This window comes from Engystomops pustulosus, chromosome 5 (genome assembly GCF_040894005.1).
Source record: "Engystomops pustulosus chromosome 5, aEngPut4.maternal, whole genome shotgun sequence".
NCBI classification, from domain to species: Eukaryota; Metazoa; Chordata; class Amphibia; order Anura; family Leptodactylidae; genus Engystomops; species Engystomops pustulosus.
Window position 1 is genome coordinate 1,091,182 of NC_092415.1, and position 25,436 is coordinate 1,116,617.

Sequence of the window (25,436 nt, forward strand, 5' to 3'; positions counted from 1 at the left end):
CCTGTATTGGCTTCACACACTGTGGTTGGTCTCAGGCTCTTTATTCAACAAGCTGCCATTACACATGTCCCATATTCATGTCTGTCTACCAACAAGTTGCTACCTGCTTTACTGTACACACACAAGTAGTGAGACCCCTAGAGGCCAGGATAGCATATAACATATTGCTACAATGCAAGTCCTGCTACTGGATAGTGATGCCGGGAAGCCCCCTCCCCCCCTATTCCAGGAGACTATCCTGGCTGGAAGTCTGGATAAATGAATTCATGGACTTCAGGTTGAGAAGATGGCAGGACCATGGACCTATCCACAGAATCAGCTAGGACTATGCTGTAAAGATGCCTCGGACATGATGGACAACCATTGCTGCAGCACTCAATGGATCATCTTCAAGTCTCAATACATTTTTTCAATGTCTTCTCCCACCTGGGAGGAAGGATATAAAAATGTACGAGATGGAGCAATGACAAGATGTTTGTTTATGAGTTTTACTAAACATGGAAGTAGAGGTGGAGAATATGGACTTTCTGATCTCCAGGTTATAATACAGTGGAAAGTTTCCTGTGGATGCAAAGCATGAGGAGGTGAGGAATCAGCCAGGGCTAAAGAGAAGATGTGATATTAGTGAAGTTATCCGGCTGCTTGGAAGCTATTCCAGATTGGTTGGTCACCGATCATGTATCCATAGACCTCGACCTCGCACAGTGTCAGCTTCTCATTGCGTCCTGGGATCACCACGCTGACGTACTGACCTTCCATACCATAACAGCAAAACGTCAAGGTCAGATCCTGCACATTCGTGACCTGCCCACATCTGAAGAGAAAACCAACAAGAACTTGTGACTGCTTGATTCGCAAAATTCTGGATTTTTAGTAAATTTCAACATATAACCAGAAAATATTGGGAATTTGCAACATGGGATAACATTCTACAACTTGAGAAAGGCTCACTGTTTGGAGCTGAAACGTTGCTCTTTCACATGGAATAAATCCACTAAGTCTCATACCACTTGAAAAAGGAGTCTTCGCTACTCCGAAACGCGTTGTGACCCGAGATTTTCTAATAAATGCTTTTCATACCATGATGTTCCGTACCTGAATTTGTGTGTGCGCCACTACAGACAACCCTTCACCTACTCTTGCATTCTAAAACTTCAGGCTGCGGTCACAGGTAGCGTTTACCTTGTGTTTAGAAATGCATCCGATCAATAACGAGCACCCGCTGCTTCGCATTTAAGCAACCCTTAAAGCAAGGAAAATGCCATGTGTGAACACAGCCTAAAGGGACCCAAAAAATACTGCAAATACTGCTCTCCTGACCCCTGACTATTATCTCTCTAACTCCTGACCACCAACTCTCTCCTGGCCCCTGGCCACCAGCTCTCCTGACCCCTGGATACCAGTTTTTCTACTAACCCCTGACCACCAGCTCTCTCTTCTGACCCCATCCCACTAGTTCTCTTCTGACCACCAGTTCTCTCCTGACCCCTGCCCACCAGCTCTCTCCTGACCCCTGCCCAATAGATCTCTCCTGACCACCAGTTCTCTCCTGAGCCTGACTACCAGCTCACTCTTGACCCATGCCCACCAGCTCCCTCCTGACCCCTGCCCACTAGTTCTCTCCTGACCACCAGCTCTCCTGAGCACTGCCCACCAGCTCTCTCCTGACCCCTGACCATCAGCTGTCTCCTGACCTCAGACCACTAGGTCCCTCTTGACCCCTTCCCATTTGCTTTCTCCTGACTCCTGCCCACTAGCTCTCTCTTGACCCCTTGGCCACCAGCTCTCTCCTGACCCAGACTATCAGCTTTCTCCTGACCCCTCACCACCAGCTCTCTCCTGACCCCTGGATACCAGCTGTTCTCCTGACCACCAGCTCTCTCCTGACCCCTGACCACCAGCTCTCTCCTGACCCCTCACCACCTGCTGTTCTCCTGAGCCCTGACCACCAGCTCTCTCCTGGCCCCTGACCACCTGCTGTTCACTTGAACCCTGACCACCAGCTCTCTTCTGGCCCCTGACCACCTGCTGTTCTCCTGGCCCCTGACCACCTGCTGTTCTCCTGGCCCCTGACCACCAGCTCTCTCCTGGCCCCTGACCACCTGCTGTTCTCCTGAACCCTGACCACCTGCTGTTCTCCTGAACCCTGACCACCAGCTCTCTCCTGGCCCCTGACCACTAGCTCCCTCTTGACCCCTTACCATCAGCTTTCTCTTGACCCCTTGACCACCAGCTCTCTACTACCCCTTACTTCCAGCTGAATACCAGCTGTTCTTCTGACCCCTGACCACCACCTCTCTCCTGACCCCTGACTACCACCTGTTCTTCTGACCCCTAACCACCAGCTCTCTTCTGACCTCTGACCACCTGCCCTTTCCTGACCCCTGACTACCACCTGTTCTTCTGACCCCTAACCACCAGCTCTCTTCTGACCTCTGACCACCTGCCCTCTCCTGACCCCTGACTACCAGCTGTTTTTCTGACCACCAGCTCTCTCCTGACCCCTGACCACCAGATGTTCTTCTAACCCTGACTAGCAGCTCTCTCCTCACCCTTGCCCACTATCAATCCTGAACCCTGACTAACAGGTCTCTCCTGATACCTGGCTACTAGCTGAACTCCTGATCCCTGACCACCAGCTCTCTCCTGACCCCTAACCACCAGCTCTCTCCTCACCCTTGCCCACTATCAATCCTGAACCCAGACTAACAGCTCTCTCCTGATACCTGGCTACTAGCTGAACTCCTGATCCCTGACCACCATCTCTCTCCTGACCCCTAACCACCAGCTCTCTCCTGACCCCTAACCACCAGCTCTCTCCTCACCCTTGCCCACTATCAATCCTGAACCCTGACTAACAGCTCTCTCCTGATACCTGGCTACTAGCTGAACTCCTGACCCCTAACCACCAGCTCTCTCCTGACCCCTGACCACTAGCTCTTTCCTGACCCTTGACCACTAGCTCTTTCCTGACTACCAGCTCTCTACTGACCCCTGACCACCAGATCTCTTCTGACCCCTGACCACCAGCTGCTCACCTGACCCCTGACTACCATCTCTCTCCTGGCCCTTGCCCACCAGCTCTCTATTGACTCCTCCTTCCCATCAGCTCTCTCCTGACCCCTGAACACCAGCTCTTTCATCATCCCTGACCACCAGTTCTCTCCTGAACCCTGACCACCAGTTCTCTCCTTGCCCCTGACCACCTGCTGTTCTCCTGAACCCTGACTACCAGCTTTCTCCTCACCCCTGACCACCAGCTCTCTCCTGGCCCCTTGACCACCTGCTCTTCTCCTGAACTCTGACCACCAGATCTCTCCTGACCCTGAACCACCAGATCTCTCCTGACCCTGAACCACCAGCTCTCTCCTGACCCCTGCCCACTAGCTCTCTATTGACTCCTTCCCACCCGCTCTCTCCTGACCCCTGACCACCAGCTCTTTCCTCACCCCTGACCACCAGCCCTCTCCTGACCCTTGACCACCAGCTCTCTCCTGAGCTCTAGCTATCAGCTCTCTCCTGACCCCTGGTCACCAGCTCTCTCCTGAGCCCTAGCTATCAGCTCTCTCCTGACACCTGACCACCAGCTCTCTCCTGAGCCCCAGCTATCAGCTCTCTCCTGACTCCTTCCCACCAGCTCTCTCCTGACCCCTGACCACCAGCTCTTTCCTCACCCCTGACCACCAGCCCTCTCCTGACCCTTGACCACCAGCTCTCTCCTGAGCCCTAGCTATCAGCCCTCTCCTGACCCCTGACCACCAGCTCTCTCCTGAGCTCTAGCTATCAGCTCTCTTCCTGACCCCTGACCACCAGCTCTCTCCTGAGCCCTAGCTATCAGCTCTCTCCTGACACCTGACCACCAGCTCTCTCCTGATCCCTAGCTATCAGCTCTCTCCTGACACCTGACCACCAGCTCTCTCCTGAGCCCTAGCTATCAGCTCTCTCCTGAGCCCTGACCACCAGCTCTCTCCTGAGCCCTAGCTATCAGCTCTCTTCCTGACCCCTGACCACCAGCTCTCTCCTGGAGCCCTAGCTATCAGCTCTCTCCTGAGCCCTGACCACCAGCTCTCTCCTGAGCTCTAGCTATCAGCTCTCTCCTGACACCTGACCACCAGCTCTCTCCTGAGCCCTAGCTATCAGCTCTCTCCTGAGCCCTGACCACCAGCTCTCTCCTGAGCCCTAGCTATCAGCTCTCTTCCTGACCCCTGACCACCAGCTCTCTCCTGAGCCCTAGCTATCAGCTCTCTCCTGAGCCCTGACCACCAGCTCTCTCCTGAGCTCTAGCTATCAGCTCTCTCCTGAGCCCTGACCACCAGCTCTCTCCTGAGCTCTAGCTATCAGCTCTCTTCCTGACCCCTGACCACCAGCTCTCTCCTGAGCCCTAGCTATCAGCTCTCTCCTGACACCTGACCACCAGCTCTCTCCTGAGCCCTAGCTATCAGCTCTCTCCTGAGCCCTGACCACCAGCTCTCTCCTGAGCCCTAGCTATCAGCTCTCTCCTGAGCCCTGACCACCAGCTCTCTCCTGAGCCCTAGCTATCAGCTCTCTTCCTGACCCCTGACCACCAGCTCTCTCCTGAGCCCTAGCTATCAGCTCTCTCCTGAGCCCTGACCACCAGCTCTCTCCTGAGCTCTAGCTATCAGCTCTCTCCTGAGCCCTGACCACCAGCTCTCTCCTGAGCTCTAGCTATCAGCTCTCTTCCTGACCCCTGACCACCAGCTCTCTCCTGAGCCCTAGCTATCAGCTCTCTCCTGACACCTGACCACCAGCTCTCTCCTGAGCCCTAGCTATCAGCTCTCTCCTGAGCCCTGACCACCAGCTCTCTCCTGAGCCCTAGCTATCAGCTCTCTCCTGAGCCCTGACCACCAGCTCTCTCCTGAGCCCTAGCTATCAGCTCTCTCCTGAGCCCTGACCACCAGCTCTCTCCTGAGCTCTAGCTATAAGCTCTCTTCCTGACCCCTGACCACCAGCTCTCTCCTGAGCCCTAGCTATCAGCTCTCTCCTGACACCTGACCACCATCTCTCTCCTGAGCCCTAGCTATCAGCTCTCTTCCTGACCCCTGACCACCAGCTCTCTCCTGAGCCCTAGCTATCAGCTCTCTCCTGACATCTGACCACCAGCTCTCTCCTGAGCCCTAGCTATCAGCTCTCTCCTGACACCTGACCACCAGCTCTCTCCTGAGCCCTAGCTATCAGCTCTCTCCTGACACCTGACCACCAGCTCTCTCCTGAGCCCTAGCTATCAGCTCTCTCCTGAGCCCTGACCACCAGCTCTCTCCTGAGCCCTAGCTATCAGCTCTCTCCTGATAGGTTCTGTAATGTGTGTATGTCTCATCTTTGCTAGAAGTAAAATTATGATCCATTTAGAACCTCATTATAATGATAAATGTGTATAGTTTATGTCTATATGTAGATTGAGCTCTTGAAATCAACTTTTTTGAATGATCCAATGGACTTTTGGTCCAGAAAGGCCCAATCTGAGTGACTTACACTGGGTTGTCATTGTAGGGCGAGTTCCCAATTCGGATCTGAGCTCCCAGCAGTCTCGCTGCGCAGCAGTCTCCTCTATTTAAAAGGATAACACTTGATATCTTGTAGATGTTTTTCAGGTTCAACCTCCACCACGGACGGTTCAGTCCAGTGGTGTGAGTGCAGGAACCTCTGTCATAATTCACATATTTGACGCCATCTATGGCATTTCTGGCACTTGCTTTTGGATTGTTAGGGAAATAGTGGTCCGAGTCCTGGGAAGCTTCTCCATATCTCGCTACGTTTATTGCTGAGGAGACAAGAAGAGAGGAGAATTCAGGAATAAGAAGCTTAGATGTGAGACCTTCACCGTTGTCCTGCCGTCCAGTAGAAGAAGAAACATGGACGGAGAAGACGGATTTGTGGTTAATATAAAAATGGCTCCTCCAGGCGGATCCGGAAAGTCATGGTGCTGCCCACGTCCAACATTCTGCCAAAATGATTTGCAACATCCTTATCTGGGGCTTATTCGCAACTACTCCTCTGCCATGCACATTGGCAGGGACGTTGCAGATTGAATTAAAAATTTACCAAAAAGTGAGACTTCTAGCAGTTAGTATGTAGAGAGAAGCCACATGTAGAGTTCTGTCCTCTGCGGCTCTAATCTGATCCTTACTAGACTCTACTTTCCGGTTGGTAGTGGAGGTTCTGGGTCCTTGGACCACCCCTTCATGTTATACCCCTGTCCCCCCGTCCTGTTTGTGCTGCAGGTATGTTACAGGACAGTCCTGTGTGTAGATCTGATCTCACCTCCGGGTACAGGAGGGCATCCCAGAGTCAGGGCCAGAGATCCAAGCAGAAGCAGCGATGACACAGGATTCATCCTGGAGGAAGAGGAGGAGGAAGTTAGATATTTCTATGTAAGAAGGTAAGAAGGAAGTGCATTACTTACTGATCCTGAGGTGCATCTTATACTCCAGTCACTACCAAAGCTGCATTTCTCTACTGATATTTATTTCCCAAACATTCACTGTTGTCAGGATTCAAGGGTAGTGGACCTTCTGTACCACCACAGATGATGACATAAGCCGACACCTGGGAGGGGCACCCGGTTTTCACCAGAGCCCGCCACAAAGCAGGTTGGACTTGTTGTAGCGTGGTACAACCAGGTCGCTCCACAGGCGTAACTTTGTCCGTGGTGGCGGCCAAGGAGAGGTACAGAGTCGTACAGAGGCACAGGATCGAGGTCAGGGGCAGAGCAGGAGGTCAGGGCAGGGGCACAGGATCAAGGTCAGGGGCAGAGCAGGAGGTCAGGGCAGGCAGCACAGGATCAAGGTCAGGGGCAGAGCGGGAGGTCAGGGCAGGCGGCACAGGATCAAGGACAGAGGCAGAGCAGGAGGTCAGGACAGGCGGCACAGGATCAAGGACAGAGGCAGAGCAGGAGATCAGGACAGGCGGCACAGGATCAAGGACAGAGGCAGAGCAGGAGATCAGGGCAGGCGGCACAGGATCAAGGACAGAGGCAGAGCAGGAGGTCAGGACAGGCGGCACAGGATCAAGGACAGAGGCAGAGCAGGAGATCAGGACAGGCGGCACAGGATCAAGGACAGAGGCAGAGCAGGAGGTCAGGACAGGCGGCACAGGATCAAGGTCAGGGGCAGAGCAGGAGGTTAGGACAGGCGGCACAGGATCAAGGTCAGAGGCAGAGCAGGAGGTCAGGACAGGCAGCAGGAGAACGTTGTCAGGAACGGAACCGGGGTCACAACAGGAAGTCTCAATACCGGCAGGGAGCATACAGGAACAAGCTTTCTCTAGGGCACAAGGCACGAAGATCCGGCAGGGGACACAGGAAGGGCTTATCTTTGGATGGGGGGTCGGCCAGCGCCAATCAATGGTGGGCTGGCCCTTTCAATCTTAGATGACCTAGGAGGCTTAGATGTGCCCCGGAGCGAGGGGACCACCGCTGGAGCGCGGCACGGTAAGTGAAGCTGCCGAGCTCCGGGGGCACAGGTAGGTGAAACCTCCCATGGACATAATACGCCATAGAAATACAACATACTTAATAGGGATTGTAACTGCCGAAAGTCGACCGAGGAGTTCAACTTATCCTGGGGAAAGCGGAATACCACGGATTCTGAATCCAATTCTAAACCCTAAAACACGGACCCTCCATCTTCTCCACGGTCGTTAACAAAAAGGAACACATCGAACTGGTGACAAGAGATCCAGCAACCAATCGGTAGCCAGGTGTCATAGTAATACTCCTCCACAAAGCAACCCGACAGATGGTAGCAATCAGGGTGCACAGGCAACAGGCAAAAAGCCCATTCAATATCGGACTTATAAGGGCCCCGGGGCCAGGCCTTGGTATCAACGTGACCACCCTATGAAAAGTTCTTATGAAATTCCTCCAATGAAACGCCATCATTCACCTAGACTTTCCCTGCTCTTTCTTTTCGACACCAGCCCAAGGGGAGATACCCAAAAATTAGTGAAACGCGGGTGACAATCCTTCTTGATTTTATTGCACAACACAAATTGTCCGCACAGAAACTCTCCCTACGAAGCGTAAAGGGGATAAAAAACCCAACACTGAAACCCAGGGACAATGTGGAAGCCGCTTCCCTATTGGGGTATCTGCTGAGCCACGACTGTGCAACACCCCTGCCGATGCATAGGCCTGATGGTCGTTGCAAATAGCACCCACTCCTTGTCAGGTGCTATCAGCTGTGTCACTCAGAAGCAACTGCTGGGGACACTTAGTCATTGCAGCTGCCTGGTAAGGCAAGAGTTAACATGTGAAATGTTATTAACCAATGATATCCTTTGTATTATTGTAAAGCAAGCTGGAAGCTGATTGGAGGGTGCTGCCACCTGACCAGGGGAGTATAAAAACCCCCTAGTGGGCAGGAGCACATGGTCAGAAAGTCAGACCTCACGGCTAGTCAGCAGAGTGAGAAGAAGGTCCAGTGTGCGGCTCCTGCAGAGCTGCCATCCAGACACACTAGCAGGAAGCAGAGGAGCCTCTGCCTGACACCTTGGCCAAGTCAGGAGACTAATCCCCGGAGTAGAGGTCCACTGTCCGTACTGGGCTCCATCTACCAGGCTGTGAATGACCATTCCTTAGGACCAGCTGTCTCCCTCCAGCTTTCCTGCCTGCTGCACCTGCTGCTGTTAACGGTTTAGGCCTGTTGCCTGGTCTTCCAAAAAAAAACTGTAAGTTGATTTGCACAATGTTGCCTGATCCATGAATACGACTGTTACACCAAGAGCACCCCATAAATTACCCAGGGACCTATCTTACAGACACTCAGGGGTTGCCCCAGGGAGAACCAGTACATCATCCTCTCGCTCCATATTTCTTGCCAGCACCACCTGCTGGAGAGCTGCCAGGCTGTGGGACAGCCCTCCGGTCCCCATACCAAGCACCGTGACAATAGCGTAATGGCTGATAACAGAGAGTAATAGATTGTATCCCCCCCTGTACAGTCTCCTCTCCCCGGGGTGTAATGGCTGATAACAGTGAGTAATAGATTGTATCCCCCCTGTACAGTCTCCTCTCCCCAGGGTGTAATGGCTGATACCAGAGAGTAATAGATTGTATCCCCCCTGTACAGTCTCCTCTCCCCGGGATGTAGTGGCTGATAACAGAGAGTAATAGATTGTATCCCCCTGTACAGTCTCCTCTTCCCGGGGTGTAATGGCTGATAACAGAGAGTAATAGATTGTATCCCCCCCTGTACAGTCTCCTCTCCCCGGGGTGTAATGGCTGATAACAGAGAGTAATAGATTGTATCCCCCCTGGTACTGTCTCCTGTCCCCGGGATGTAATGGCTGATAACAGAGAGTAATAGATTGTATCCCCCCTGTACAGTCTCCTCTCCCCGGGATGTAATGGCTGATAACAGAGAGTAATAGATTGTATTCCCCCTGTACAGTCTCCTCTCCCCAGGATGTAATGGCTGATAACAGAGAGTAATAGATTGTATCTCCCCTGTACAGTCTCCTCTCCCCGGGGTGTAATGGCTGATAACAGAGAGTAATAGATTGTATCCCCCCCCTGTACAGTCTCCTCTCCCCGGGATGTAATGGCTGATAACAGAGAGTAATAGATTGTATCCCCCCTGTACAGTCTCCTCTCCCCGGGATGTAATGGCTGATAACAGAGAGTAATAGATTGTATCCCCCCTGTACAGTCTCCTCTCCCCGGGATGTAATGGCTGATAACAGAGAGTAATAGATTGTATCCCCCCTGTACAGTCTCCTCTCCCCGGGATGTAATGGCTGATAACAGAGAGTAATAGATTGTATCCCCCCTGTACAGTCTCCTCTCCCCGGGATGTAATGGCAGATAACAGAGAGTAATAGATTGTATCCCCCCTGTACAGTCTCCTCTCCCCGGGGTGTAATGGCTGATAACAGAGAGTAATAGATTGTATCCCCCTGTACAGTCTCCTCTCCCCGGGGTGTAATGGCTGATAACAGAGAGTAATAGATTGTATCCCCCCTGTACACTCTCCTCTCCCCGGGAAGTAATGGCTGATAACAGAGAGTAATAGATTGTATCCCCCCTGTACAGTCTCCTCTCCCCGGGATGTAATGGCTGATAACAGAGAGTAATAGATTGTATCCCCCCTGTACAGTCTCCTCTCCCCGGGATGTAATGGCTGATAACAGAGAGTAATAGATTGTATCCCCCCTGTACAGTCTCCTCTCCCCAGGATGTAATGGCTGATAACAGAGAGTAATAGATTGTATCCCCCCTGTACAGTCTCCTCTCCCCGGGGTGTAATGGCTGATAACAGAGAGTAATAGATTGTATCCCCCTGTACAGTCTCCTCTCCCCGGGGTGTAATGGCTGATAACAGAGAGTAATAGATTGTATCCCCCCTGTACACTCTCCTCTCCCCGGGAAGTAATGGCTGATAACAGAGAGTAATAGATTGTATCCCCCCCCCCCCTGTACAGTCTCCTCTCCCCGGGGTGTAATGGCTGATAACAGAGAGTAATAGATTGTATCCCCCCTGTACAGTCTCCTCTCCCCGGGATGTAATGGCTGATAACAGAGAGTAATAGATTGTATCCCCCTGTACAGTCTCCTCTCCCCGGGATGTAATGGCTGATAACAGAGAGTAATAGATTGTATCCTCCCCTGTACAGTCTCCTCTCCCCGGGATGTAATGGCTGATAACAGAGAGTAATAGATTGTATCCCCCTGTACAGTCTCCTCTCCCCGGGGTGTAATGGCTGATAACAGAGAGTAATAGATTGTATCCCCCCTGTACAGTCTCCTCTCCCCGGGATGTAATGGCTGATAACAGAGGGTAATAGATTGTATCCCCCCTGTACAGTCTCCTCTCCCCGGGATATAATGGCTGATAACAGAGAGTAATAGATTGTATCCCCCCTGTACAGTCTCCTCTCCCCGGGATGTAATGGCTGATAACAGAGAGTAATAGATTGTATCTCCCCTGTACAGTCTCCTCTCCCCGGGGTGTAATGGCTGATAACAGAGAGTAATAGATTGTATCCCCCCTGTACAGTCTCCTCTCCCCAGGGTGTAATGGCTGATAACAGAGAGTAATAGATTGTATCCCCGCTGTACAGTCTCCTCTCCCCGGGGTGTAATGGCTGATACCAGAGAGTAATAGATTGTACCCCCCCTGTACAGTCTCCTCTCCCCGGGGTGTAATGGCTGATACCAGAGAGTAATAGATTGTATCCCCCCTGTACAGTCTCCTCTCCCCGGGATGTAATGGCTGATAACAGAGAGTAATAGATTGTATCCCCCCTGTACAGTCTCCTCTCCCCGGGATGTAATGGCTGATAACAGAGAGTAATAGATTGTATCCCCCTGGTACTGTCTCCTGTCCCCGGGATGTAATGGCTGATAACAGAGAGTAATAGATTGTATCCCCCCCCCCTGTACAGTCTCCTCTCCCCGGGATGTAATGGCTGATAACAGAGAGTAATAGATTGTATCCCCCCTGTACAGTCTCCTCTCCCCGGGATGTAATGGCTGATAACAGAGAGTAATAGATTGTATCCCCCCTGTACAGTCTCCTCTCCCCGGGGTGTAATGGCTGATAACAGAGAGTAATAGATTTTATCTCCCCTGTACAGTCTCCTCTCCCCTGGGTGTAATGGCTGATAACAGAGAGTAATAGATTGTATCCCCCTGTACAGTCTCCTCTCCCCGGGATGTAATGGCTGATAACAGAGAGTAATAGATTGTATCCCCCCCTGTACAGTCTCCTCTCCCCGGGATGTAATGGCTGATAACAGAGAGTAATAGATTGTATCCCCCCTGTACAGTCTCCTCTCCCCGAGGTGTAATGGCTGATAACAGAGAGTAATAGATTGTATCCCCCCTGTACAGTCTCCTCTCCCCGGGATGTAATGGCTGATAACAGAGAGTAATAGATTGTATCCCCCCTGTACAGTCTCCTCTCCCCGGGGTGTAATGGCTGATAACAGAGAGTAATAGATTGTATCCCCCCTGTACAGTCTCCTCTCCCCGGGGTGTAATGGCTGATAACAGAGAGTAATAGATTGTATCCCCCCCTGTACAGTCTCCTCTCCCCGGGATGTAATGGCTGATAACAGAGAGTAATAGATTGTATCCCCCCTGTACAGTCTCCTCTCCCCGGGATGTAATGGCTGATAACAGAGGGTAATAGATAGTATCCCCCCCTGTACAGTCTCCTCTCCCCAGGATGTAATGGCTGATAACAGAGAGTAATAGATTGTATCCCCCTCTGTACAGTCTCCTCTCCCCGGGATGTAATGGCTGATAACAGAGAGTAATAGATTGTATCCCCCCTGTACAGTCTACTCTCCCCGGGATGTAATGGCTGATAACAGAGAGTAATAGATTGTATCCCCCCTGTACAGTCTCCTCTCCCCAGGATGTAATGGCTGATAACAGAGAGTAATAGATTGTATCCCCCCTGTACAGTCTCCTCTCCCCGGGATGTAATGGCTGATAACAGAGGGTAATAGATTGTATCCCCCCTGTACAGTCTCCTCTCCCCGGGATGTAATGGCTGATAACAGAGAGTAATAGACTGTATCCCCCCCTGTACAGTCTCCTCTCCCCGGGATGTAATGGCTGATAATAGAGAGTAATAGATTGTATCCCCCCTGTACAGTCTCCTCTCCCCGGGATGTAATGGCTGATAACAGAGAGTAATAGATTATATCCCCCTGTACAGTCTCCTCTCCCCGGGATGTAATGGCTGATAACAGAGAGTAATAGATTGTATCCCCCCCTGTACAGTCTCCTCTCCCCAGGATGTAATGGCTGATAACAGAGAGTAATAGATTGTATCCCACCCTGTACAGTCTCCTCTCCCCGGGGTGTAATGGCTGATAACAGAGAGTAATAGATTGTATCCCCCCCTGTACAGTCTCCTCTCCCCAGGATGTAATGGCTGATAACAGAGAGTAATAGATTGTATCCCCCCTGTACAGTCTCCTCTCCCCAGGATGTAATGGCTGATAACAGAGAGTAATAGATTGTATCTCCCCTGTACAGTCTCCTCTCCCCGGGGTGTAATGGCTGATAACAGAGAGTAATAGATTGTATCCCCCCCTGTACAGTCTCCTCTCCCCGGGGTGTAATGGCTGATAACAGAGAGTAATAGATTGTATCCCCCCCTGTACAGTCTCCTCTCCCCGGGATGTAATGGCTGATAACAGAGAGTAATAGATTGTATCCCCCCCTGTACAGTCTCCTCTCCTCGGGATGTAATGGCTGATAACAGAGAGTAATAGATTGTATCCCCCCCTGTACAGTCTCCTCTCCCCGGGATGTAATGGCTGATAACAGAGAGTAATAGATTGTATCCCCCCCTGTACAGTCTCCTCTCCCCGGGGTGTAATGGCTGATAACAGAGAGTAATAGATTGTATCCCCCCCTGTACAGTCTCCTCTCCCCGGGGTGTAATGGCTGATAACAGAGAGTAATAGATTGTATCCCCTCTGTACAGTCTCCTCTCCCCAGGATGTAATGGCTGATAACAGAGAGTAATAGATTGTATCCCCCCCTGTACAGTCTCCTCTCCTCGGGATGTAATGGCTGATAACAGAGAGTAATAGATTGTATCCCCCCCTGTACAGTCTCCTCTCCCCGGGATGTAATGGCTGATAACAGAGAGTAATAGATTGTATCCCCCCCTGTACAGTCTCCTCTCCCCGGGGTGTAATGGCTGATAACAGAGAGTAATAGATTGTATCCCCCCCTGTACAGTCTCCTCTCCCCGGGATGTAATGGCTGATAACAGAGAGTAATAGATTGTATCCCCCCCTGTACAGTCTCCTCTCCCCGGGGTGTAATGGCTGATAACAGAGAGTAATAGATTGTATCCCCCCTGTACAGTCTCCTCTCCCCAGGATGTAATGGCTGATAACAGAGAGTAATAGATTGTATCCCCCTGTACAGTCTCCTCTCCCCGGGATGTAATGGCAGATAACAGAGAGTAATAGATTGTATCTCCCCTGTACAGTCTCCTCTCCCCGGGGTGTAATGGCTGATAACAGAGAGTAATAGATTGTATCCCCCCTGTACAGTCTCCTCTCCCCAGGATGTAATGGCTGATAACAGAGAGTAATAGATTGTATCTCCCCTGTACAGTCTCCTCTCCCCGGGGTGTAATGGCTGATAACAGAGAGTAATAGATTGTATCCCCCCTGTACAGTCTCCTCTCCCCGGGATGTAATGGCTGATAACAGAGAGTAATAGATTGTATCCCCCTGTACAGTCTCCTCTCCCCGGGATGTAATGGCTGATAACAGAGAGTAATAGATTGTATCCCCCCTGTACAGTCTCCTCTCCCCGGGATGTAATGGCAGATAACAGAGAGTAATAGATTGTATCCCCCTGTACAGTCTCCTCTCCCCGGGATGTAATGGCTGATAACAGAGAGTAATAGATTGTATCCCCCCTGTACAGTCTCCTCTCCCCGGGGTGTAATGGCTGATAACAGAGAGTAATAGAGTGTATCCCCCCCCCTGTACAGTCTCCTCTCCCCGGGGTGTAATGGCTGATAACAGAGAGTAATAGATTGTATCTCCCCTGTACAGTCTCCTCTCCCCGGGATGTAATGGCAGATAACAGAGAGTAATAGATTGTATCCCCCCTGTACAGTCTCCTCTCCCCGGGATGTAATGGCAGATAACAGAGAGTAATAGATTGTATCCCCCTGTACAGTCTCCTCTCCCCGGGATGTAATGGCTGATAACAGAGAGTAATAGATTGTATCCCCCCCTGTACAGTCTCCTCTCCCCAGGATGTAATGGCTGATAACAGAGAGTAATAGATTGTATCCCCCCTGTACAGTCTCCTCTCCCCGGGGTGTAATGGCTGATAACAGAGAGTAATAGATTGTATCTCCCCTGTACAGTCTCCTCTCCCCGGGGTGTAATGGCTGATAACAGAGAGTAATAGATTGTATCCCCCCCCTGTACAGTCTCCTCTCCCCGGGATGTAATGGCTGATAACAGAGAGTAATAGATTGTATCCCCCCCTGTACAGTCTCCTCTCCCCGGGATGTAATGGCTGATAACAGAGAGTAATAGATTGTATCCCCTCTGTACAGTCTCCTCTCCCCGGGGTGTAATGGCTGATAACAGAGAGTAATAGATTGTATCCCCCCTGTACAGTCTCCTCTCCCCGGGATGTAATGGCTGATAACAGAGAGTAATAGATTGTATCCCCCCCTGTACAGTCTCCTCTCCCCAGGATGTAATGGCTGATAACAGAGAGTAATAGATTGTATCCCCCCCTGTACAGTCTCCTCTCCCCGGGGTGTAATGGCTGATAACAGAGAGTAATAGATTGTATCCCCCTGTACAGTCTCCTCTCCCCGGGGTGTAATGGCTGATAACAGAGAGTAATAGATTGTATCCTCCCCTGTACAGTCTCCTCTCCCCGGGGTGTAATGGCTGATAACAGAGAGTAATAGATTGTATCCCCCCTGTACAGTCTCCTCTCCCCGGGGTGTAATGGCTGATAACAGAGAGTAATAGATTGTATCTCCCCCTGTACAGTCTCCTCTCCCCGGGATGTAATGGCTGATAACAGAGAGTAATAGATTGTATCCCCCTGTACAGTCTCCTCTCCCCGGGATGTAATGGCTGATAACAGAGAGTAATAGATTGTATCCCCCCCTGTACAGTCTCCTCTCCCCGGGGTGTAATGGCTTATAACAGAGAGTAATAGATTGTATCCCCCCTGTACAGTCTCCTCTCCCCGGAGTGTAATGGCTGATAACAGAGAGTAATAGATTGTATCCCCCTGTACAGTCTCCTCTCCCCGGGGTGTAATGGCTGATAACAGAGAGTGATAGATTGTATCCCCCCCTGTACAGTCTCCTCTCCCCGGGATGTAATGGCTGATAACAGAGAGTAATAGATTGTATCCCCCTCCTGTACAGTCTCCTCTCCCCGGGATGTAATGCCTGATAACAGAGAGTAATAGATTGTATCCCCCCCCTGTACAGTCTCCTCTCCCCGGGGTATAATGGCTGATAACAGAGAGTAATAGATTGTATCCCCCCCTGTACAGTCTCCTCTCCCCGGGATGTAATGGCTGATAACAGAGAGTAATAGATTGTATCCCCCCCTGTACAGTCTCCTCTCCCCGGGATGTAATGGCAGATAACAGAGAGTAATAGATTGTATCCCCCCCCTGTACAGTCTCCTCTCCCCGGGGTATAATGGCTGATAACAGAGAGTGATAGATTGTATCCCCCCTGTACAGTCTCCTCTCCCCGGGGTATAATGGCTGATAACAGAGAGTGATAGATTGTATCCCCCCTGTACAGTCTCCTCTCCCCGGGATGTAATGGCTGATAACAGAGAGTAATAGATTGTATCCCCCCTGTACAGTCTCCTCTCCCCGGGGTATAATGGCTGATAACAGAGAGTGATAGATTGTATCCCCCCCTGTACAGTCTCCTCTCCCCGGGATGTAATGGCTGATAACAGAGAGTAATAGATTGTATCCCCCTCCTGTACAGTCTCCTCTCCCCGGGATGTAATGCCTGATAACAGAGAGTAATAGATTGTATCCCCCCCCTGTACAGTCTCCTCTCCCCGGGATGTAATGGCTGATAACAGAGAGTAATAGATTGTATCCCCCCTGTACAGTCTCCTCTCCCCGCGGTGTAATGGCTGATAACAGAGAGTAATAGATTGTATCCCCCCCTATACAGTCTCCTCTCCCCGGGGTGTAATGGCTGATAACAGAGAGTAATAGATTGTATCCCCCCTGTACAGTCTCCTCTCCCCGGGATGTAATGGCTGATAACAGAGAGTAATAGATTGTATCCCCCCCTGTACAGTCTCCTCTCCCCGGGATGTAATGGCTGATAACAGAGAGTAATAGATTGTATCCCCCCTGTACAGTCTCCTCTCCCCGGGGTGTAATGGCTGATAACAGAGAGTAATAGATTGTATCCCCCCCTGTACAGTCTCCTCTCCCCAGGATGTAATGGCTGATAACAGAGAGTAATAGATTGTATCCCCCCTGTACAGTCTCCTCTCCCCAGGATGTAATGGCTGATAACAGAGAGTAATAGATTGTATCCCCCCTGTACAGTCTCCTCTCCCCGGGGTGTAATGGCTGATAACAGAGAGTAATAGATTGTATCCCCCCCTGTACAGTCTCCTCTCCCCGGGGTGTAATGGCTGATAACAGAGAGTAATAGATTGTGTCCCCCCCTGTACAGTCTCCTCTCCCCGGGATGTAATGGCTGATAACAGAGAGTAATAGATTGTATCCCCCTGTACAGTCTCCTCTCCCCAGGATGTAATGGCTGATAACAGAGAGTAATAGATTGTATCCCCCCTGTACAGTCTCCTCTCCCCGGGATGTAATGGCTGATAACAGAGAGTAATAGATTGTATCCCCCTGTACAGTCTCCTCTCCCCGGGGTGTAATGGCTGATAACAGAGAGTAATAGATTGTATCCCCCCCTGTACAGTCTCCTCTCCCCGGGATGTAATGGCTGATAACAGAGAGTAATAGATTGTATCCCCCTGTACAGTCTCCTCTCCCCGGGGTGTAATGGCTGATAACAGAGAGTAATAGATTGTATCCCCCCCTGTACAGTCTCCTCTCCCCGGGGTGTAATGGCTGATAACAGAGAGTAATAGATTGTATCCCCCTGGTACTGTCTCCTGTCCCCGGGATGTAATGGCTGATAACAGAGAGTAATAGATTGTATCCCCCCCTGTACAGTCTCCTCTCCCCGGGGTGTAATGGCTGATAACAGAGAGTAATAGATTGTATCCCCCCCCCCCCCCTGTACAGTCTCCTCTCCCCGGGGTGTAATGGCTGATAACAGAGAGTAATAGATTGTATCCCCCCTGTACAGTCTCCTCTCCCCGGGGTGTAATGGCTGATAACAGAGAGTAATAGATTGTATCCCCCCTGTACAGTCTCCTCTCCCCGGGATGTAATGGCTGATAACAGAGAGTAATAGATTGTATCCCCCCTGTACAGTCTCCTCTCCCCGGGGTGTAATGGCTGATAACAGAGAGTAATAGATTGTATCCCCCCCTGTACAGTCTCCTCTCCCCAGGGTGTAATGGCTGATAACAGAGAGTAATAGATTGTATCCCCCCCTGTACAGTCTCCTCTCCCCGGGATGTAATGGCTGATAACAGAGAGTAATAGATTGTATCCCCCTGTACAGTGTCCTCTCCCCGGGATGTAATGGCTGATAACAGAGAGTAATAGATTGTATCCCCCCCTGTACAGTCTCCTCTCCCCGGGATGTAATGGCTGATAACAGAGAGTAATAGATTGTATCCTCCCTGTACAGTCTCCTCTCCCCGGGATGTAATGGCTGATAACAGAGAGTAATAGATTGTATCCCCCCCCTGTACAGTCTCCTCTCCCCGGGGTGTAATGGCTGATAACAGAGAGTAATAGATTGTATCCCCCCTGTACAGTCTCCTCTCCCCTGGATGTAATGGCTGATAACAGAGAGTAATAGATTGTATCCCCCTGTACAGTCTCCTCTCCCCGGGGTGTAATGGCTGATAACAGAGAGTAATAGATTGTATCCCCCCTGTACAGTCTCCTCCCCCCGGGATGTAATGGCTGATAACAGAGAGTAATAGATTGTATCCCCCTGTACAGTCTCCTCTCCCCAGGATGTAATGGCTGATAACAGAGAGTAATAGATTGTATCCCCCCCCCCCCCCCCTGTACAGTCTCCTCTCCCCGGGGTGTAATGGCTGATAACAGAGAGTAATAGATTGTATCCCCCCCTGTACAGTCTCCTCTCCCCGGGATGTAATGGCTGATAACAGAGAGTAATAGATTGTATCCCCCCTGTACAGTCTCCTCTCCCCTGGATGTAATGGCTGATAACAGAGAGTAATAGATTGTATCCCCCTGTACAGTCTCCTCTCCCCGGGGTGTAATGGCTGATAACAGAGAGTAATAGATTGTATCCCCCCCTGTACAGTCTCCTCTCCCCGGGGTGTAATGGCTGATAACAGAGAGTAATAGATTGTATCCCCCCTGTACAGTCTCCTCTCCCCAGGATGTAATGGCTGATAACAGAGAGTAATAGATTGTATCCCCCTGTACAGTCTCCTCTCCCCGGGGTGTAATGGCTGATAATAGAGAGTAATAGATTGTATCCCCCTGTACAGTCTCCTCTCCCCGGGGTGTAATGGCTGATAACAGAGAGTAATAGATTGTCTCCCCCCTGTACAGTCTCCTCTCCCCGGGGTGTAATGGCTGATAACAGAGAGTAATAGATTGTATCCCCCCCTGTACAGTCTCCTCTCCCCGGGGTGTAATGGCTGATAACAGAGAGTAATAGATTGTCTCCCCCCTGTACAGTCTCCTCTCCCCGGGGTGTAATGGCTGATAACAGAGAGTAATAGATTGTATCCCCCTGTACAGTCTCCTCTCCCCAGGATGTAATGGCTGATAACAGAGAGTAATAGATTGTATCCCCCCCCCCCCTGTACAGTCTCCTCTCCCCGGGGTGTAATGGCTGATAACAGAGAGTAATAGATTGTATTCCCCCCTGTACTGTCTTCTCTCCCCGGGATGTAATGGCTGATAACAGAGAGTAATAGATTGTATCCCCCCCTGTACAGTCTCCTCTCCCCGGGATGTAATGGCTGATAACAGAGAGTAATAGATTGTATCCCCCCTGTACAGTCTCCTCTCCCCTGGATGTAATGGCTGATAACAGAGAGTAATAGATTGTATCCCCCTGTACAGTCTCCTCTCCCCGGGGTGTAATGGCTGATAACAGAGAGTAATAGATTGTATCCCCCCCTGTACAGTCTCCTCTCCCCGGGGTGTAATGGCTGATAACAGAGAGTAATAGATTGTATCCCCCCTGTACAGTCTCCTCTCCCCAGGATGTAATGGCTGATAACAGAGAGTAATAGATTGTATCCCCCTGTACAGTCTCCTCTCCCCGGGGTGTAATGGCTGATAATAGAGAGTAATAGATTGTATCCCCCTGTACAGTCTCCTCTCCCCGGGGTGTAATGGCTGATAACAGAGAGTAATAGATTGTCTCCCCCCTGTACAGTCTCCTCTCCCCGGGGTGTAATGGCTGATAACAGAGAGTAATAGATTGTATCCCCCCCTGTACAGTCTCCTCTCCCCGGGGTGTAATGGCTGATAACAGAGAGTAATAGATTGTCTCCCCCCTGTACAGTCTCCTCTCCCCGGGGTGTAATGGCTGATAACAGAGAGTAATAGATTGTATCCCCCCTGTACAGTCTCCTCCCCCCGGGATGTAATGGCTGATAACAGAGAGTAATAGATTGTATCCCCCCCTGTACAGTCTCCTCTCCCCGGGGTGTAATGGCTGATAACAGAGAGTAATAGATTGTATCCCCCCTGTACAGTCTCCTCTCCCCGGGATGTAATGGCTGATAACAGAGAGTAATAGATTGTATCCCCCTGTACAGTCTCCTCTCCCCGGGATGTAATGGCTGATAACAGAGAGTAATAGATTGTATCCCCCCTGTACAGTCTCCTCTCCCCGGGATGTAATGGCTGATAACAGAGAGTAATAGATTGTATCCCCCCTGTACAGTCTCCTCTCCCCGGGATGTAATGGCTGATAACAGAGAGTAATAGATTGTATCCCCCCCTGTACAGTCTCCTCTCCCCGGGATGTAATGGCTGATAACAGAGAGTAATAGATTGTATCTCCCCTGTACAGTCTCCTCTCCCCGGGGTGTAATGGCTGATAACAGAGAGTAATAGATTGTATCCCCCCTGTACAGTCTCCTCTCCCCAGGGTGTAATGGCTGATAACAGAGAGTAATAGATTGTATCCCCGCTGTACAGTCTCCTCTCCCCGGGGTGTAATGGCTGATACCAGAGAGTAATAGATTGTACCCCCCCTGTACAGTCTCCTCTCCCCGGGGTGTAATGGCTGATACCAGAGAGTAATAGATTGTATCCCCCCCTGTACAGTCTCCTCTCCCCGGGGTGTAATGGCTGATAACAGAGAGTAATAGATTGTATCCCCCCTGTACAGTCTCCTCTCCCCGGGATGTAATGGCTGATAACAGAGAGTAATAGATTGTATCCCCCCCCCCCTGTACAGTCTCCTCTCCCCGGGGTGTAATGGCTGATAACAGAGAGTAATAGATTGTATTCCCCCCTGTACTGTCTTCTCTCCCCGGGATGTAATGGCTGATAACAGAGAGTAATAGATTGTATCCCCCCCTGTACAGTCTCCTCTCCCCGGGATGTAATGGCTGATAACAGAGAGTAATAGATTGTATCCCCCCTGTACAGTCTCCTCTCCCCGGGGTGTAATGGCTGATAACAGAGAGTAATAGATTGTATCCCCCTGTACAGTCTCCTCTCCCCGGGGTGTAATGGCTGATAACAGAGAGTAATAGATTGTATCCCCCTGTACAGTCTCCTCTCCCCGGGATGTAATGGCTGATAACAGAGAGTAATAGATTGTATCCCCCCTGTACAGTCTCCTCTCCCCTGGATGTAATGGCTGATAACAGAGAGTAATAGATTGTATCCCCCTGTACAGTCTCCTCTCCCCGGGGTGTAATGGCTGATAACAGAGAGTAATAGATTGTATCCCCCCCTGTACAGTCTCCTCTCCCCGGGGTGTAATGGCTGATAACAGAGAGTAATAGATTGTATCCCCCCCTGTACAGTCTCCTCTCCCCGGGGTGTAATGGCTGATAACAGAGAGTAATAGATTGTATCCCCCCCTGTACAGTCTCCTCTCCCCGGGATGTAATGGCTGATAACAGAGAGTAATAGATTGTATCCCCCTGTACAGTCTCCTCTCCCCGGGATGTAATGGCTGATAACAGAGAGTAATAGATTGTATCCCCCCTGTACAGTCTCCTCTCCCCAGGATGTAATGGCTGATAACAGAGAGTAATAGATTGTATCCCCCTGTACAGTCTCCTCTCCCCGGGGTGTAATGGCTGATAATAGAGAGTAATAGATTGTATCCCCCTGTACAGTCTCCTCTCCCCGGGGTGTAATGGCTGATAACAGAGAGTAATAGATTGTCTCCCCCCTGTACAGTCTCCTCTCCCCGGGGTGTAATGGCTGATAACAGAGAGTAATAGATTGTATCCCCCCCTGTACAGTCTCCTCTCCCCGGGGTGTAATGGCTGATAACAGAGAGTAATAGATTGTCTCCCCCTGTACAGTCTCCTCTCCCCGGGGTGTAATGGCTGATAACAGAGAGTAATAGATTGTATCCCCCCTGTACAGTCTCCTCCCCCCGGGATGTAATGGCTGATAACAGAGAGTAATAGATTGTATCCCCCCCTGTACAGTCTCCTCTCCCCGGGGTGTAATGGCTGATAACAGAGAGTAATAGATTGTATCCCCCCTGTACAGTCTCCTCTCCCCGGGATGTAATGGCTGATAACAGAGAGTAATAGATTGTATCCCCCTGTACAGTCTCCTCTCCCCGGGATGTAATGGCTGATAACAGAGAGTAATAGATTGTATCCCCCCTGTACAGTCTCCTCTCCCCGGGATGTAATGGCTGATAACAGAGAGTAATAGATTGTATCCCCCCTGTACAGTCTCCTCTCCCCGGGATGTAATGGCTGATAACAGAGAGTAATAGATTGTATCCCCCCCCCCCCCCCTGTACAGTCTCCTCTCCCCGGGATGTAATGGCTGATAACAGAGAGTAATAGATTGTATCCCCCTGTACAGTCTCCTCTCCCCGGGATGTAATGGCTGATAACAGAGAGTAATAGATTGTATCCCCCCCTGTACAGTCTCCTCTCCCCGGGATGTAATGGCTGATAACAGAGAGTAATAGATTGTATCCCCCCTGTACAGTCTCCTCTCCCCGGGGTGTAATGGCTGATAACAGAGAGTGATAGATTGTATCCCCCCTGTACAGTCTCCTCTCCCCGGGATGTAATGGCTGATAACAGAGAGTAATAGATTGTATCCCCCCTGTACAGTCTCCTCTCCCCGGGGTGTAATGGCTGATAACAGAGAGTAATAGATTGTATCCCCCCTGTACAGTCTCCTCTCCCCGGGATGTAATGGCTGATAACAGAGAGTAATAGATTGTATCCCCCTGTACAGTCTCCTCTCCCCGGGATGTAATGGCTGATAACAGAGAGTAATAGATTGTATCCCCCCCTGTACAGTCTCCTCTCCCCGGGGTGTAATGGCTGATAACAGAGAGTAATAGATTGTATCCCCCTGTACATTCTCCTCTCCCCGGGATGTAATGGCTGATAACAGAGAGTAATAGATTGTATCCCCCCTGTACAGTCTCCTCTCCCCGGGGTGTAATGGCTGATAACAGAGAGTAATAGATTGTATCCCCCTGTACAGTCTCCTCTCCCCGGGATGTAATGGCTGATAACAGAGAGTAATAGATTGTATCCCCCCTGTACAGTCTCCTCTCCCCGGGATGTAATGGCTGATAACAGAGAGTAATAGATTGTATCCCCCCTGTACAGTCTCCTCTCCCCGGGGTGTAATGGCTGATAACAGAGAGTAATAGATTGTATCCCCCCTGTACAGTCTCCTCTCCCCGGGATGTAATGGCTGATAACAGAGAGTAATAGATTGTATCCCCCCCTGTACAGTCTCCTCTCCCCGGGATGTAATGGCTGATAACAGAGAGTAATAGATTGTATCTCCCCTGTACAGTCTCCTCTCCCCGGGGTGTAATGGCTGATAACAGAGAGTAATAGATTGTATCCCCCCTGTACAGTCTCCTCTCCCCAGGGTGTAATGGCTGATAACAGAGAGTAATAGATTGTATCCCCGCTGTACAGTCTCCTCTCCCCGGGGTGTAATGGCTGATACCAGAGAGTAATAGATTGTATCCCCCCCTGTACAGTCTCCTCTCCCCGGGGTGTAATGGCTGATACCAGAGAGTAATAGATTGTATCCCCCCCTGTACAGTCTCCTCTCCCCGGGGTGTAATGGCTGATAACAGAGAGTAATAGATTGTACCCCCCCTGTACAGTCTCCTCTCCCCGGGGTGTAATGGCTGATACCAGAGAGTAATAGATTGTATCCCCCCCTGTACAGTCTCCTCTCCCCGGGGTGTAATGGCTGATAACAGAGAGTAATAGATTGTATCCCCCCTGTACAGTCTCCTCTCCCCGGGATGTAATGGCTGATAACAGAGAGTAATAGATTGTATCCCCCCTGTACAGTCTCCTCTCCCCGGGATGTAATGGCTGATAACAGAGAGTAATAGATTGTATCCCCCCTGTACAGTCTCCTCTCCCCGGGATGTAATGGCTGATAACAGAGAGTAATAGATTGTATCCCCCCCCTGTACAGTCTCCTCTCCCCGGGATGTAATGGCTGATAACAGAGAGTAATAGATTGTATCCCCCTGGTACTGTCTCCTGTCCCCGGGATGTAATGGCTGATAACAGAGAGTAATAGATTGTATCCCCCCCCCCTGTACAGTCTCCTCTCCCCGGGATGTAATGGCTGATAACAGAGAGTAATAGATTGTATCCCCCCTGTACAGTCTCCTCTCCCCGGGATGTAATGGCTGATAACAGAGAGTAATAGATTGTATCCCCCCTGTACAGTCTCCTCTCCCCGGGGTGTAATGGCTGATAACAGAGAGTAATAGATTTTATCTCCCCTGTACAGTCTCCTCTCCCCTGGGTGTAATGGCTGATAACAGAGAGTAATAGATTGTATCCCCCCTCTGTACAGTCTCCTCTCCCCGGGATGTAATGGCTGATAACAGAGAGTAATAGATTGTATCCCCCTGTACAGTCTCCTCTCCCCGGGATGTAATGGCTGATAACAGAGAGTAATAGATTGTATCCCCCCTGTACAGTCCTCTCCCCGGGATGTAATGGCTGATAACAGAGAGTAATAGATTGTATCCCCCTGTACAGTCTCCTCTCCCCGGGATGTAATGGCTGATAACAGAGAGTAATAGATTGTATCCCCCCTGTACAGTCTCCTCTCCCCGGGATGTAATGGCTGATAACAGAGAGTAATAGATTGTATCCCCCCTGTACAGTCTCCTCTCCCCGGGATGTAATGGCTGATAACAGAGAGTAATAGATTGTATCCCCCCTGTACAGTCTCCTCTCCCCGGGATGTAATGGCTGATAACAGAGGGTAATAGATTGTATCCCCCCTGTACAGTCTCCTCTCCCCGGGATGTAATGGCTGATAACAGAGAGTAATAGACTGTATCCCCCCCTGTACAGTCTCCTCTCCCCGGGATGTAATGGCTGATAATAGAGAGTAATAGATTGTATCCCCCTGTACAGTCTCCTCTCCCCGGGATGTAATGGCAGATAACAGAGAGTAATAGATTGTATCCCCCTGTACAGTCTCCTCTCCCCGGGATGTAATGGCTGATAACAGAGAGTAATAGATTGTATCCCCCCTGTACAGTCTCCTCTCCCCGGGATGTAATGGCTGATAACAGAGAGTAATAGACTGTATCCCCCCCTGT

At 50.6% G+C, this 25,436-nt stretch overlaps 1 protein-coding gene across 2 annotated transcripts in view; it reads right to left on the reverse strand.

The window, feature by feature from the left end:
• Nucleotides 1–461: 461 nt before the first annotated feature.
• Nucleotides 462–25,436, reverse strand: part of LOC140132322 (fucolectin-like) — a 33,131-nt gene continuing 8,156 nt past the window's right edge. For both annotated transcript variants that reach the window (XM_072150970.1, XM_072150971.1), the window contains 3 exons: nucleotides 6,280–6,353; nucleotides 5,491–5,779; nucleotides 462–814 (listed from right to left, as the gene is read on the reverse strand). In XM_072150970.1, the coding sequence (XP_072007071.1) occupies nucleotides 631–814; nucleotides 5,491–5,779; nucleotides 6,280–6,353 (547 nt within the window). In that variant the 3' untranslated portion in view covers nucleotides 462–630. The remainder of the gene's footprint in view (nucleotides 815–5,490; nucleotides 5,780–6,279; nucleotides 6,354–25,436) is intronic.